This window comes from Dunckerocampus dactyliophorus, chromosome 5, assembly GCF_027744805.1.
Source record: "Dunckerocampus dactyliophorus isolate RoL2022-P2 chromosome 5, RoL_Ddac_1.1, whole genome shotgun sequence".
Lineage (NCBI taxonomy): Eukaryota > Metazoa > Chordata > Actinopteri > Syngnathiformes > Syngnathidae > Dunckerocampus > Dunckerocampus dactyliophorus.
In genome coordinates, this window is record NC_072823.1 from 15,433,964 (window position 1) to 15,447,524 (window position 13,561).

Here is a 13,561-nt window from a genome sequence, read left to right on the forward strand (position 1 = left end):
GCTTTTATCCTACAACCACAGCAATTCTGCAGAAGACCCATATATCTCAGTAGCAGATGCAGGGCAGGAATATCTTGCAGACTGCATGGAACAGCCGACATGGAGCTATCATGCTCAAATGTGCTCACTGCAAATCTTTGCACAGACAGAAGACCGGGTGGGGGTATGCTTTCCAGTTCAGTGGATGTAATCATGCATATGAATGCTGAGGCAGCTGCTTTTTAATCACCATATATTGTGCTTATATGATGAAGAAAGCACATAGGCTCCATCCCTCCTCATCTTTATTGTGCACACGCCTCCTTCATCATGGCTGGACAGGTTGAGGAGTGCTGATTAGAAACGTTACCATGGTCACAAACACTGGGAATATTAGCTTTTCGTGTATCGACACAAAAATAAGGCAGCCACAACACAGAGAAGACATTTATTCCAAATAATGCAAACTTGAAAAATGTCTATTCAAAAGAGGACTGTCACAAACACCTCATGGTAATGGCCAAGGCAGAATATGGAAGCTAGCCCTTCACGTAGCTGGAGAAAATTAAAATATGATTGTCATTATGTTACAGTTCCACGAGCATATTAACCATAACATCAAATAAGCAATACGCTGCAAAAGAGCAAGAGGTTTACCATGCAAGTACAAATAGTGCATATAGCTCATTGACGCCCTTAACGCTAATGCTGAACAGTCATTCACTAGATAGAATATCTAGGAAGACTGGAAGTGGGGCTATGACATGTGCAATATAGGTAGATTACTTTTTATGCATTATTAGATGTGCCATAAAGCCCAAATTCATAGTCGGGCTCTTGCCAGTCTTTTTTTGTTTCCTCTGCAAGGAACTGATTGAACTCATTGAACAGACCAACCCAGGCCGAGCCCTTTCATTGGTGGTGGTCACATGGGTTCATCTGCGAAGACATCCAGCATCCTGAGAACTCCACATCCATCCACTGTTTTGCACTCCTATCTGGGCAGACGTCACAGAGGTGAGGACAGCAGGGAAACAAAGCTGGAGAGGACACACGGGATGATTTGACAGGCACTGTGCTCAGCTTCACTGTGGAGCCCTCTCAGATTCGTATGTGGAAGGTACTGTTGAAAACACAACATGGGAGGTCTTCAATCAAGCAGCACATAAACAATCTTTTCTTTGGCTTTTTTGTGATGCCAACACAGTAGGGTACCAATGATGAAGAGAAATGTCATCATGTATCTTGAACCTCTGACCTGGCTGCTCAGTACAATATTGCTAAGACAACAATAAGTTCACAATAACAAAATAGAAAAATGTACTCTTCGAAGTCAGCTGTGTTTAGTCTTAAGGTGAAGAGACTCACCTTCCAGGCACATATAGTAACACTCTTTCTATCATGGGTGTTCACAGTTAATGTTGACTACAAAATGTATTGCTTTACTACAGTGTATAGCATATGAAGTAATGCATGTAACACATGAAGTCAAGTCGCCATTTCCTTAACGACCTGTGACCTGCGCTGTGTTCCACAGCATGTACCAATGTCTGGTTACTATGTCACACAGCGTTGCCAGATGGGAAATGACAAATTATCACACCAAACCCTTTAAGTTATCGTATTGAGGAAAAATATCATAGATGCTACATCTGACATTGCTCAGGACCATCTGCTATAGTAAAGCATTACCATAGGCTATATATAGTATAGCTTATTATGCAGTTTTACCTTTAAGTAGGACTGTTGAAAAAAAGCTGACAGAACAGCCCCAAATATTATATATAACCATCTTCTTAATCATCATGTATCAATATCCTGTATCATAAATATTTTTAGACTTAATCTGTTAATACTCCTTCCTTAACGCTCTTTTTGCACCCCCGCCCCAATGCACTCGTTGTCCACTGTTGTTTATGTTTAGTGTTTCCGTACAATGTTGTGCGTTGATTGTACAGTAGTGATAGTAAACGCGATTCCTGTTAATGATTCGAGTTTTTATGAGTTACTCACTGAATTAAAGTGGGTACTCAATTCACCCGAGTCACCCGTCACGGAGGGCAAGCACAGCAAGTCACACATGCGCAACAAGTTGTGGATCAGGCACTCGATTCACTTGAATAACCCGTCACAGAGCACATGCGTGTAAACTCGCACACCGCCTTGCCCGACTTGTCCCGCATTTAATCACACCTTGACAAGTTACCTGGTCTCCTTTTTAAATTTAGCTCGTGGTAGCAGCGTTGAGTAAGTGAATGAGTTAAAACAAGTACCCATGAGTCTCAGAGTTTTGAACGACTCTTTCAATATCGTCTCTAGTTGATTGGCTGTAAAGAGGCATGTGAAACAATGTATCCTGTTTATGTTTGCTAAGGATGCTGAGGAAAGGCTCAGATGTGTGTATCAAAAAAAAAGTCCCATACTGCTGGTCATAAGTTAAAATGCCGGCGTAATGCACAAAACGTCTGCATCAGAATCACTTGTAGGTGTTTCCATATTCAATAGGGTTTAGGGGCATGGGGTGTAATATTATTGGTAAAGTGGATTACCTTAAGAAGTCAGGAGCCCTTGATATCATATTTTCAAAATCAGCAAAGGAGAGTTTATTGTCTCCATCTAAATCGGCCTCTTCGATGGTCTTCTCGCACACCAGCTGCACCTCTTCTGGAGTCAACTCTTCCTTTGTCAGCTTGTTCAGAGTTTTTTCCAGGTCCTCTTTGCAAAGGTAATTATCCACATTGAAATCTGCAGGCAACAGGTGAAAGAGCATGTGTTCATTTACTGTATACCGTAATACTGAACGCACAAACAGAAATATGTGTTTACCGTATATTTTGAAGGCATAAATGGCCTTCAGTTCCCGTGGAGCCATTTCACTGAGGACTGAGAACATATCCACAAATTCATTGAAGCTGAGATTCCCCATCCCATCCTCTGAGAAAGACTCAACAATCCTGTTACGGAATGGATTTTCCTTTAGAGGAAGGTAATAACAACATTTATGAGAATTAATGCAATTTCATTTCACTGCAGTGACAAGCAAAGACATGCCTGCAGTTCACCCCCTTTAGACCAATCACACATCTGTGTCATACTCTTTGTGCACAAATCAGTATGAGGCTGTAATGTTATGCAATATGCCATTAGTGCTCTTTCCAAAATGGATGTCACTTAAAAATAGGAGGTATCTCGGCTAGAATGGAACATTTCATGGCACATTAAGTTCCATGAGATCACAAAATGTAGTTAGTCATACACTCAGATGTGCAAGGATGATGATTAAAAATCAATCCTGCCCTCAGAAAAGCATTAAGTATCGATTAGTTGACGGTTTACGTGGGCAGCCAGGGACACATTTGGCCCAGAGTGTCCAGATTTATTTATAATAATGTTATTAAAAGGGGTGAGAATTTTCAAAATATAACAAAAGACAAGATCTAGATACCATTTCAAAAATATATTTTTTACCTTTAACTCTGGCATGTTGACTATCAAGGCTAAAGGTAATTTACAATCAGGCTCATTGGTGTAATCCATTGGTACAAGATGAGGAGCCAATTCATGGTATCTACCATGCAACCTAGGGAAAAGCAGATTTCCATTATGATCTAATATACATTTCAAATACACAAAACTCTTTTTCACTCTTACATCAATGCAATTGCCAGCAGCGGTCTCTCTGTTTTGGCTGTTCAGAACAAATATGGCAAAAATAAATGCATAACAGTAATAAAGCAGAGGTACAGAGGCAAAACCGGACCGCCTCGCATTTCACCCTTTACAACAGGCCCTCACTGACTGCCCCGCCTATGCATGCCCTCTCAGTTAAGAAATGCAGCACCAAGTCGACTTAGTTTCTATGCAAATTAGTCACACAGGCAGTCGTTCAGGGCACACATCTCTGTCCAAGCTGCTCAGTGCAAGCATTTATAGCATGTCATAAGTTGGTTAACTTGTTTTTACACTTCCATCCATCCTCATTAGGGTCGCAGGGGTGTGCTGGAACCTATCCCAGCTGACTTTGAGCGAGAGACGGGGCACATATAGACAAACAATGGACAAACAACCATTCACACACACATTCATACCTTTGGACAATTTCAAGTCACCAATTAACCTAACATGCATGTTTTTTTGGAATGTGGGAGGAAACCCGGAGAAAACAAACTCCACACAGTGATGGCCCTGTGTGAAAAAGTGATTGCCCCCCGGTTAAAACATAATTTAACTAATTGAGCCAAAGCCATTTCTAAAGCTTTGGGACTCCAGCGAACCACAGTGAGAGCCATTATCCACAAATGGCCAAAACATGGAACCGTGGTGAACCTTCACAGGAGTGGCCGGACAACCAAAATTACCAGCGCAGTGACGACTCATCCAAGAGGTCACAAAACACCCCACAACAACATCCAAAGAACTGCAGACCTCACTTGCATCAGTTAAGGTCAGTGTTCATGACTCTGCCCTAAGGAAGACGCTGGGCAAAAACGGCCTGCATGGCAAAGTTCAAAGCCGAAAACCACTGACGAACAAAGAGAACATTAAGGCTCAAAACATCTTGATGATCCCCACGATCTTTTGGAAGGTGTGTGTCCCATTACATCTGGTGTAAAAGTAACGCCACATTTCAGAAAAAGAACATCATACCAACAGTAGATAGATACTTTATTTATCTCCAAGAGAAATTCACAGTCAACACAGTAAATATGGTGGTGGTAGTGCAATGATCTGGGTTTGTTTTGCTGTATCAGGACCTGAAGGACTTGCTGTGATAAATGGAACCATGAATTCTGTTGTCTACCAAAAAATCCTGAAGGAGAATGTCCGGCCATCTGTTGGTGACCTCAAGCTGAAACCAACTTCTGGGGTCTGCAGCAGGACAATGATCCGAAACTGAATGGCTGAAGAAAAACAAAATGAAGACTTTGGAGTGGCCTAGTCAAAGTCCTGACCTGAATCCTATTGAGATGCTGTGGCATGACTTTAAAAAGGCGGTACATGCTTGAAAACCCTCTAATGTGGCTGAATTACAACAATTCTGCAAAGATGAGTGAGCCAAAATTCCTCCCCAATGCTCTAAGAGACTCATTGCAAGTTATGGCAAACGCTTGTTGCTGCTAAGTGTGGCCCAACCAGTTATTTTGGGGTTTAGCAGGCACTTTCTCACACAGGGCCATGAAGGTTTGGATTTTTTTCTCCCTTATTAATAAAAAGTTTCATTTAAAAACTGCAGTTGTGTTGTCACTGACTAATATTTAAATTTGTTTGATGATCTGAAACATTTAAGAGTGACACACTTTTTCACACTACTGTATACTATTAGATATTACATTAATTTGCTTTGTCACCTGTGACACAGACCTGATATGATGTCGGTCTGTTCATATAGTGTAGCTTAGCATTTATTGTCCTACATTTAATTGGTTTAATCCTTCACATACAAAATGAATCAAAGTGGCCCACTGCATTCTTAAATTTCCTGTGTGGGGCCATTGGTGGAAAAAGTTTGGACACCCCTGGGTTATCGCAAAAGGCCAAAGGGCTGAGGTGCGGTGACCTTGTAACAATCAGCGATAACCTGTATCTTTAGTGTAACATGCCTGTGCTGTGACTGTGTAGGCAGAAACAAGGAGTGTTTTATGAAGGTCATAAAGTGCGAGACCCCATTACAACCTCAGCTGATTGTCCCCAGTCCAATGCTGGCCTTGGAATGAAAGTCAGTTCAATATCACAGAGATAGAGCTGCCTCGAGGCTACGACTAGTACAGGAAATATCTGAGGAAAATCTAAAAAAGGAAAGTAACTATTTTCAACACAAAGCTGCTTCAGCTTTTTGACAAGCGTACCTGCCATTCCTCTTTTTTACAATTTATTACAATATGACTTGATAGAACCATAAATGTTGCTCAGTCAACGGAGGAATTCCCCTTGTATGACCATATGCTGGCATGGAGTCACATCACTTTCATTCTGAACTACAATATTGTAAAGTACCACTTTAAAAAAAAAGCTGACTCATGAGCATCATCAGTCAATTTTATTTGCGCAAAATGCAACTTTGTTATTTATGGCTGCCATAAAAAAAATGACGCTACCTGTCTTAGCTACCGAATAGCCATTTCTACAGTATATCTACGCACTGCAGGCAAAAGGTAAGACAGACTGACATCCTGTTATGCAACAAGACAGAACCTTCTGGATCTTCACTGGAGCTAACACTGCAAATTTGTGAGCAATGCACCAATATGTTAAAAACGGATAAAAGTCGACTTACCGCAAGATTTCTTTACGGGTGAAAAAAGTACAGTCCTGCAATGCAAATAAGACAGAACAAGCTGTTAGGGTGTACCAAAGTACCAGTACGATGATGCCCTGAAGGCCTGCAAGAAGAGGAAATCAAGGTGTCAGGCTTCTCATAAATGACGTTGCAGTTTAGGAGGGGAAATGTGATCTGGTGTTTTTCTGTGGCAGTCTACATGAACACGTGTATGTGTGGGGCCCACACATTGTGTAACATTCTATAACAGGCCTATTAGTGGCGCCTCAATTTCCCTTGTATGCTTGTTGTCTGAGCTGTGAGTGGCAGAGGCAGGGCTGCAGCCAGTTCTGGAAATGGTGTAAATTAAGGAGGGAGGGAATACCATTTTAATAAATAAGTAATAAATAAAAAATATTAAAGTAAATATATATAATTTTAAAAAATTAACACATTTTACTATATTTTATTATACAAAAGAAAGAATAATTCTTTATATGGCCCATGAGTTTTGAAGCAACAGTATTCTACTGAGGGCTTTTAAACAATAGCAGGAGTAACCAGAGAAGCTCTTGAGGACCAAACTGTCTCCAGAGAGTAGAATTTCACAGCATATCACACTGGCTTGGCATCAATTATTAAGAAGCACATGTTATACCATTAAAGATGTTTTTCTCTGTGAGTGTGGTGGTCTAATCTGGACTTTTAAGAGGCATCACCTTCATGTTAAGCAAATCAAAACCTTCTATCAAGATGATAGCATGCCTGAGTGGGTAATGACCACTAAGACTAAAAATGATAGATTGCGTTTCCATTTTATTTGTTAAATATAAAGGTTCATCTCCAGGTCTAAGAAAATGGCACTGCAACATTAACCTACAAACATTTGGAATTGTCATAAGCACAGCACAATCAAAAAAGAAGTGTACACTCACTTGGTAGGCATCAAGTTGTTCATCTGTAAAAATAGTCTGCTTGTTTCCCATGTTTATCAAGTCATTTGTTGCGTGTATGCATACAGAACACAGAGGGTCCACAGCCTGTGCTGAATAAAATACATTTAGGGGCCGTGAAGTCACTCAGTCTGTGTCGCAGGGTGAGTCCACAATGCTGCAATGTCCCTCATGAAGTATCACTGTCCATGGAGGGCATGTGTGCCATGGCTGCCAAATGTAGAAGCTGCACTACAAAAGAAAAAGGTGAGAAAGAAATAAAGAGCAAAAGATCAGTCCGCCGTGTATGGAAGCCAGTGTAAATGACAAGGTCTGCAGGCTGCTTCTGCATCAGCTATGCTGCTCATGGGAGTCCAGACAAGCCAATAGGATGTCAGAAAAATAAATAAAGAAATGATGGTGACTTATGATTCGCTGGTTAGACCTGTCTTCATTACAGGCTACAATGTGGATTTATGAGTGCCCCTGATACTGCTGGTTTTCCTGAAGCAATTACTCACTGCTAAAAAAAAAAATTCTAGTAATTTTATTTATTTTGTGTTCACTTGATGAATGGATCTGCAAACAACACTAGCAAAATTTGTAAGTAAAAATACTCAAGATAAAATAAGAGATATAATAAAGCATACAAAAAACTACAATATTAATTGTTAAAGTTTGTTTACTTAGAATATTTTTGTCACTCTAAAAATGTATTGATTAACAATATTGGGATTATGCTGCATTCAAGACTCCTGGGAAATATATGCCACTGAAAGTTAAGGCACTGCGATTGGCTGGCGACCAGTCCAGAGTGTACCCCGCCTGTCGCCCGAAGCCAGTTGGGATAGGCTCCAGCATGCCCCCGCGACCCTAATGAGGAGAAGTGGATGGATGGATTTCAGTTAATGCAATTCAACCTTAAAACATTTCGGTTACAGTAAGTAAACAAAAATATGGCTACAATTGTTTTTTGTTTTTTTTTTAATTACATGCACTACATTTAACAACACGTAAAATTGGTAACTTCTTTTTAAACGTCGTTTTAAACTAAAATATTACTCAAAAATTGCCTAGACTATTAAAAAAAGTTGTGTCATGGTGACAGTTTGACCCTGAAACAGATTCATTATATTTTCACTATTTCCAATGTTAAGAATTTTTTCGAAATATGAACAACGAACGTTGACCAGCATTCTGGAATGGCTTATAGTCGACCCTCGACTAAATAAAGATACATTTAGTTTATATAGTATTTTAGCGAACCTTAAAAAAACGTTTCAAATGTAAAAAAAAAACATCGATTATTTTGTCCAAATATCTGTATTATGTCTTATTAGCAGTAGATAACTTGTTTTTACACTTTCTGATGGTTAAGACGATACTTTAATTAATTAATGATACCAACAACAACTACATTTTTTAACTTGCATGAGAAAATGGAAAGAGAACTGTAGCGCTCTCTGCCTACATGGTAATTTATTAGCAAGTATATTTCACAACATAGAAGCAACAGAACCAATGTTGTAACAGCAGTAATACCGCTGATGAGTTCATTGCAAACAATGAACAACAATATAGCCACTGGATGCTAACTTCAAATGCAGCTACTGCCATCTTGTAGAAAACTACATCAGGAAGTTGTCTACAGCCACAGCTGCCAATTTTTTTTTTGTGGCGCCAATTAGAGACCCTGAGACGAGACAAAATACAAGTTCTATGCCCTTGTTTTAGTGAACCTTATAGTGAACCTGTTGCACACATCTAACATTTTGAGACATCGCTCCGCTTTGCTACATCAACATTTACCAGCGGATCCCCTCGCCTCGCTGCAGTGACACCCAACCCGGGTTAAGATGCTCTCCCAACGGCCGGCAACAGCACGCAAGTCCGTCCCATCCACCTGCGTCCACTACAGCCGGTAGCACTAAATCCTTAACTACAGAGCAGGACACGTACATGCCAATCCCACGCTCCCCTGCCAAATTACTAATCTTTTCTACACTTTGGCTCACTTAACTCGCCTATTTTCTATCAAGACGAGTAGCATTCTTAGACAGAATGGACATAAAGAGAGATAAAGAACAAGGTAAGTTGTAATCGCTTGTTGCCACCTACACCGCCATGCTAGCCGTTTGCTAGCGCATTAGTGTCTAGTAGTAGCAGCAGCCGAGGCTCCTTATGCTGCGTTTTGTTACATAACATTTCTGTGCGTGTTCTCCTCAGAGGAGCAATTACCATGATTTTATTAAATAACCCTCCCACTTTGTTCCGGATGAATCAGACTCTCCAAGGCACGCAGCTGTTCCCTCGCAATTACGCCGCACTAGCTTAAATATGCTAGCATTTAATGACAGCTAGTCATTAAGCTATGCTAAACGTTTCGTTCGATAAACATGTAAACATTACTTTGAATACCTTGTTTGTGAGCTTCATCGCATGACACACCAAGTTATTGTAGTATTTAACCACATTTTAGTTTATATTAATATTTATACATTTCACAAATATTAGTGATTTGTGAGTATGTAACGACAGCATCATTAAACAGCCATGCGTGTGCATAGACTGTTTCTAATATTACCTTCATTATTCATTCATTCAAATACAACACACCACGCAGAACAATACAGCATCATTTCCTGTAAACCTACTCGGATTACATATTTCTGCACACTGAATTGGTACAAATGCCCTATTTTCGAGAGGACTGCATGAATTATCCACTCCTTCCCCTTAAATTGAGCGGACACTCCATGCTTGCAGCATTCTTATCCTGCAGTGCTGACTCACAGATAAATGTGCATGTGTATGTGTATGTATAGCCATGCTGCAGTCTCATACAGTACACAGTATTTGCTTCTCTCAGAGGCAGAGGTCGACAAGATAACTGCTGGACTGCTTAAATCGCACACGGGGGAGTTTGATTTGGAGTCCATACTGTTTCTCAAATTCAGAGGTCTTGGTAAGGTCAATTTATGTTCTACCAATGTAATGGAATGTTTTTCTTGTTGTTAATGACTTCTTAAATGTCTCAACAGGAATACATGATCTTGGATGTATAGGGGAGTGTATGAATTTGGAGAGACTGGACCTCTCAGGGAATAGTATTGTCAGTTTAGCTCCTCTGTCATCACTTCATCTGCTTTCTGTCCTCAATTTGTCCTCAAACAGGATTTCCAATTTAGGTACGTATTCAGGAGTGATTAAGATTTCCTCAGACTTGTGTCCCTCAAAATGCGTGACCTCACATGTTGTGTGAGACTTCGTCAAATCTTGTGAGACTTATGATGTCCCACAGGAGCTCAGTTCAGCCAGCACTGAAGGATTAACTCTGCGTGTGTTTTGCTTTTTCTTTGACGTTTTGTGGAATTTTTGCAACACATATTCCAAAGAATGGACCAGGCTGAACAAGGGGTGTAAGAATAGACAAGACAGAGGAGACAATGAGGTCTAGTCTTAGCCACTAACTCACCAGCCAGCAACTTCCAAGCTGCTTTTCTTGCTCTGTCATTTGTTATCAAACTAATATTAATCCAATTAAAATGGTTCAACAGCCTAGTTTAACATATTTAACCAAAACTTACTTAACTTTTGCGCTGAAAAGGTGAGAGTTACATTAATACATGGCAGTCTGGAATTTAGTTAATTAAATTACCGTTATCTGCGATTGGCTGGCGACCAGTCCAGGGTGTACCCCGCCTCTTGCCCAAAGCAAGCTGGGATAGGCTCCAGCATACCCCCGCGACTTTAATGAGGATAAGCGGCATAGAAAAAAGATGGAAGGCAATTATGTTTTCAAATCCAAACCCATTGGAGGTGGACCATGGTCTGGCCCTTGTGTTGTATTTTCTTAGAGGTTCTACTGTGTTTTAAGATGACTGTTCATGCTTATGTGTTCCCAGAGCCGCTTCACAGTTGTGAAAACTTACAGAATTTAAACCTGGCGGGCAACGTCATCTCCAGGTGATGACACTGTGGTCATGATTAAAATACACTTCTATGCTCTATTTTTTATCATGTAAAATGACTTGAATGTTGCTCTTGAACAGCATCGAGAACCTTCTCTGCCTTCAGTCTTTGAGAAAGCTCGAAAATATTCGTCTCAACGACAACACTTATAATTATTCTAATCCAGGTGAATTCAAATCAGTGAGCAAATTAAAAAATTGTATGTGAGCTGAGATGATCTCTTTTTTTTTTTAGTGTGCAGGAACGCGCTGTATAGAACCACAGTTCTCGAGATGTTCCCCAACATCAAGGTGCTCGATGGTAAGCACTTCCTATAGATGTACTGTTTGTATAACACCAGCTGTTTAAGTCTTACATGTTTGTACTTTTAAATGTTAGGGGAGAGAGTCGTTGGCCGTGGGAGTGACTTGTACCAGCTATGCAAAGACATTGATGACACCATTAAAGGTATGAGTCGTAGCCAGCAAAACCAACAGTGGGTGAAGTTGTTTGTTAAAGCTGATGTTTCTTGTTTCTTTCTATTTGTAATGTTAAGCTGGTCAGTACAAGAATGGTCAACTTGTTGAACACCACGATTGCAAGCCATGGGTGGAGGATACTTACTGGGAAATAAAAAGATCGAACAACGCTATTGTAGAAGAAGCCTACAAACAGTTTAATGGTAAGACTTTTCTGTTTTAGCATCTATAATTGTGTGTAGTAGCGACTGTACACACAAGCGGATGTTGCATGCGGTGTACAGTTAGGCTGCACGCTTCTGCAAAAAAAATTAGAAGCATGATTTTCTGGCTTAAAATTGAGATTGCGATTCTCTGATGTTATTTTTTTCATGCGCACGAATACACCATATTCACGGCCATGTGTTTACATTTTCACAGTGTTTTGAAGTGTTATCTTTTTTTATTAGACTCTTCATTATCTTTTAAGAAACTTCCAATGTTTTTTTTTTTAGATTCTTCACAGCAGGTCCCGACAGTTGACGGGTGGACTTTCTTAATAGAAATGAATAGAAATACTGAAAATTCGCTCACTTGACAGTACATTCATGCACTTAATACAGAAAAGAAAGATAAGTCAATTAATGCATGTGATCGCTCCTTCCATGAGCTGTTGTTGAATAAGTTAAGTAAAAAAATCAATTTTGTCATTTAGAAATGACATCGCATGAGATTGTGACTGTTTTGTGCAGCCCTAGTGTACAGTGTGAGTTTATGTTGTCTATCTCTCCTCCAGATGTTCTTCATGAATGCAGACTCTTAAACAACAGAGCAACTCATGTCATTTCCCAGACCGAAAGATCAATGAGCCTAAAGAAGCAGCCAAAGCAGTATGCCATCTGAATGCACAGTGACTAGACAGGAGATTGTTTTCCAGATGACTACGTTAAGCAAAAGACTTTGCTAGACATACATGCTCTCTATGGCATTTTTCTAATCATTTTAATGCATCCTGTGCGTTGGTTTTTGGGGTGATACATGCAAACCTCCGTATGGATCCAAGATGTCTTTACTTGCACACTGTGCATATTGTGCCATGTTGTAGCCTGCATTTTTGCAGAGACATATGCTGCTAAAAATGTCTAAATATTTAAAGTAAGAGCTTTTCCATTCTGCTGGATCATTTTGGGAGCATCCCATTGCTGTATGCTTTCTATGTAAAATTACCCTTTTTTGCGAGAATATGATTGAATGTTCATGTTTATACTTGTTTTATACCATAAAGTTTATTGTCTATACAAAGAACATGTGTAAAAGTGGGCAGTGTTTTATAATATTGTCACAGAATCCTGGACCATCATAACGTACAGTCGTCATTTTTGTCTCACTTCTAATGTTCTGGCTAAATCAGGGGAAAAAAAATATTTGCTAGCTTTTGGTGCCACCTTCTGGCGCTTGTCATTTTTGAAGGGCACAGTTCATTATTGTGCATTTAGATTTTACTATGAAAAGTTTAGTAGTGCTGGCTCTGATTTGTATGCAATAGCGTTTTTGTGAAACAGTACAGTGTATAATATCACATAAAAACACAGATTTATACTGCTAATAATTTTGCTATTATCTGGTGGTTGATTTTCCTTCTTGTATTTGTGGTTCCGCCACTGTGTATGTCGATTTGGCCATCATTCATAAATTATTCTGTTAATCACAACCGCGGTTAAGAATAGATGTTAAGAATAGATGTGTTAAATGCACCAGATTTCGCTCCCTTATAGTGCGAAATCACATCGGAAGTTGGAGGGTTTTCAAAATATACATACTTTTCCGCTTCTAGACTAAAGCCACTGTTTTCAAGAAAAATAACTGCAATAAAATTGAAATTGTATTTATTTAACATTCAGTTAAAATATCAAATCAACAAAATAGCGAAATATTGCTATTTAACTTGTGGCTTTGTCAAAGCACTTTATTTCGAAAACTAAGTT

General features: G+C 39.6%; 2 protein-coding genes across 6 annotated transcripts; one reads left to right on the forward strand and one right to left on the reverse strand.

Moving 5' to 3' along the window:
• Nucleotides 1–204: 204 nt before the first annotated feature.
• Nucleotides 205–9,725, reverse strand: cib2 (calcium and integrin binding family member 2). 4 transcript variants are annotated; one of them, XM_054776885.1, is made up of 7 exons: nucleotides 7,171–7,233; nucleotides 6,254–6,288; nucleotides 3,631–4,880; nucleotides 3,448–3,559; nucleotides 2,806–2,953; nucleotides 2,529–2,724; nucleotides 205–1,102 (listed from the first exon to the last, which is right to left on the reverse strand). In XM_054776885.1, coding segments are annotated over exons 3-7 (480 nt in total). In that variant the 5' UTR covers nucleotides 3,633–4,880; nucleotides 6,254–6,288; nucleotides 7,171–7,233; the 3' UTR covers nucleotides 205–1,080. The 4 variants fall into 4 exon arrangements, with proteins under 4 accessions (XP_054632860.1, XP_054632859.1, XP_054632857.1 ...); XM_054776884.1 differs by lacking the exon at nucleotides 3,631–4,880 and adding an exon at nucleotides 9,586–9,725 and having other exon boundaries at nucleotides 206–1,102; nucleotides 7,171–7,419; XM_054776882.1 differs by lacking the exon at nucleotides 3,631–4,880 and adding an exon at nucleotides 9,406–9,492 and having other exon boundaries at nucleotides 206–1,102; nucleotides 7,171–7,419.
• On the forward strand, nucleotides 8,905–13,450 carry lrrc61 (leucine rich repeat containing 61). Of its 2 annotated transcripts, none has more exons than XM_054776878.1 (9): nucleotides 8,905–9,256; nucleotides 10,037–10,132; nucleotides 10,209–10,355; nucleotides 11,073–11,133; nucleotides 11,220–11,305; nucleotides 11,374–11,439; nucleotides 11,518–11,586; nucleotides 11,675–11,800; nucleotides 12,373–13,450. In XM_054776878.1, the coding sequence occupies exons 1-9, from the start codon at nucleotides 9,229–9,231 to the stop codon at nucleotides 12,477–12,479; spliced, it is 786 nt and encodes a 261-aa protein (XP_054632853.1). In that variant the 5' UTR covers nucleotides 8,905–9,228; the 3' UTR covers nucleotides 12,480–13,450. The 2 variants fall into 2 exon arrangements, with proteins under 2 accessions (XP_054632853.1, XP_054632854.1); XM_054776879.1 differs by having other exon boundaries at nucleotides 8,907–9,256; nucleotides 10,021–10,132.
• Nucleotides 13,451–13,561: the final 111 nt, after the last annotated feature.

Bases quoted from the DNA above. Each gene is read 5' to 3' on its own strand.
- cib2 (XM_054776884.1), bottom strand. From the start codon at position 7,221: ATGGGAAACAAGCAGACTATTTTTACAGATGAACAACTTGATGCCTAC. The intron at 6,289-7,170 runs GTGAGTGTACAC...TTTGCATTGCAG, and splicing joins AACAACTTGATGCCTACCAA to GACTGTACTTTTTTCACCCG. The intron at 1,103-2,528 runs GTAATCCACTTT...TGTTTTCAACAG, and splicing joins AGGGCTCCTGACTTCTTAAG to TACCTTCCACATACGAATCT.
- lrrc61 (XM_054776878.1), top strand. From the start codon at position 9,229: ATGGACATAAAGAGAGATAAAGAACAAG. The intron at 10,133-10,208 runs GTAAGGTCAATT...ATGTCTCAACAG, and splicing joins TCTCAAATTCAGAGGTCTTG to GAATACATGATCTTGGATGT. The intron at 10,356-11,072 runs GTACGTATTCAG...ATGTGTTCCCAG, and splicing joins AAACAGGATTTCCAATTTAG to AGCCGCTTCACAGTTGTGAA.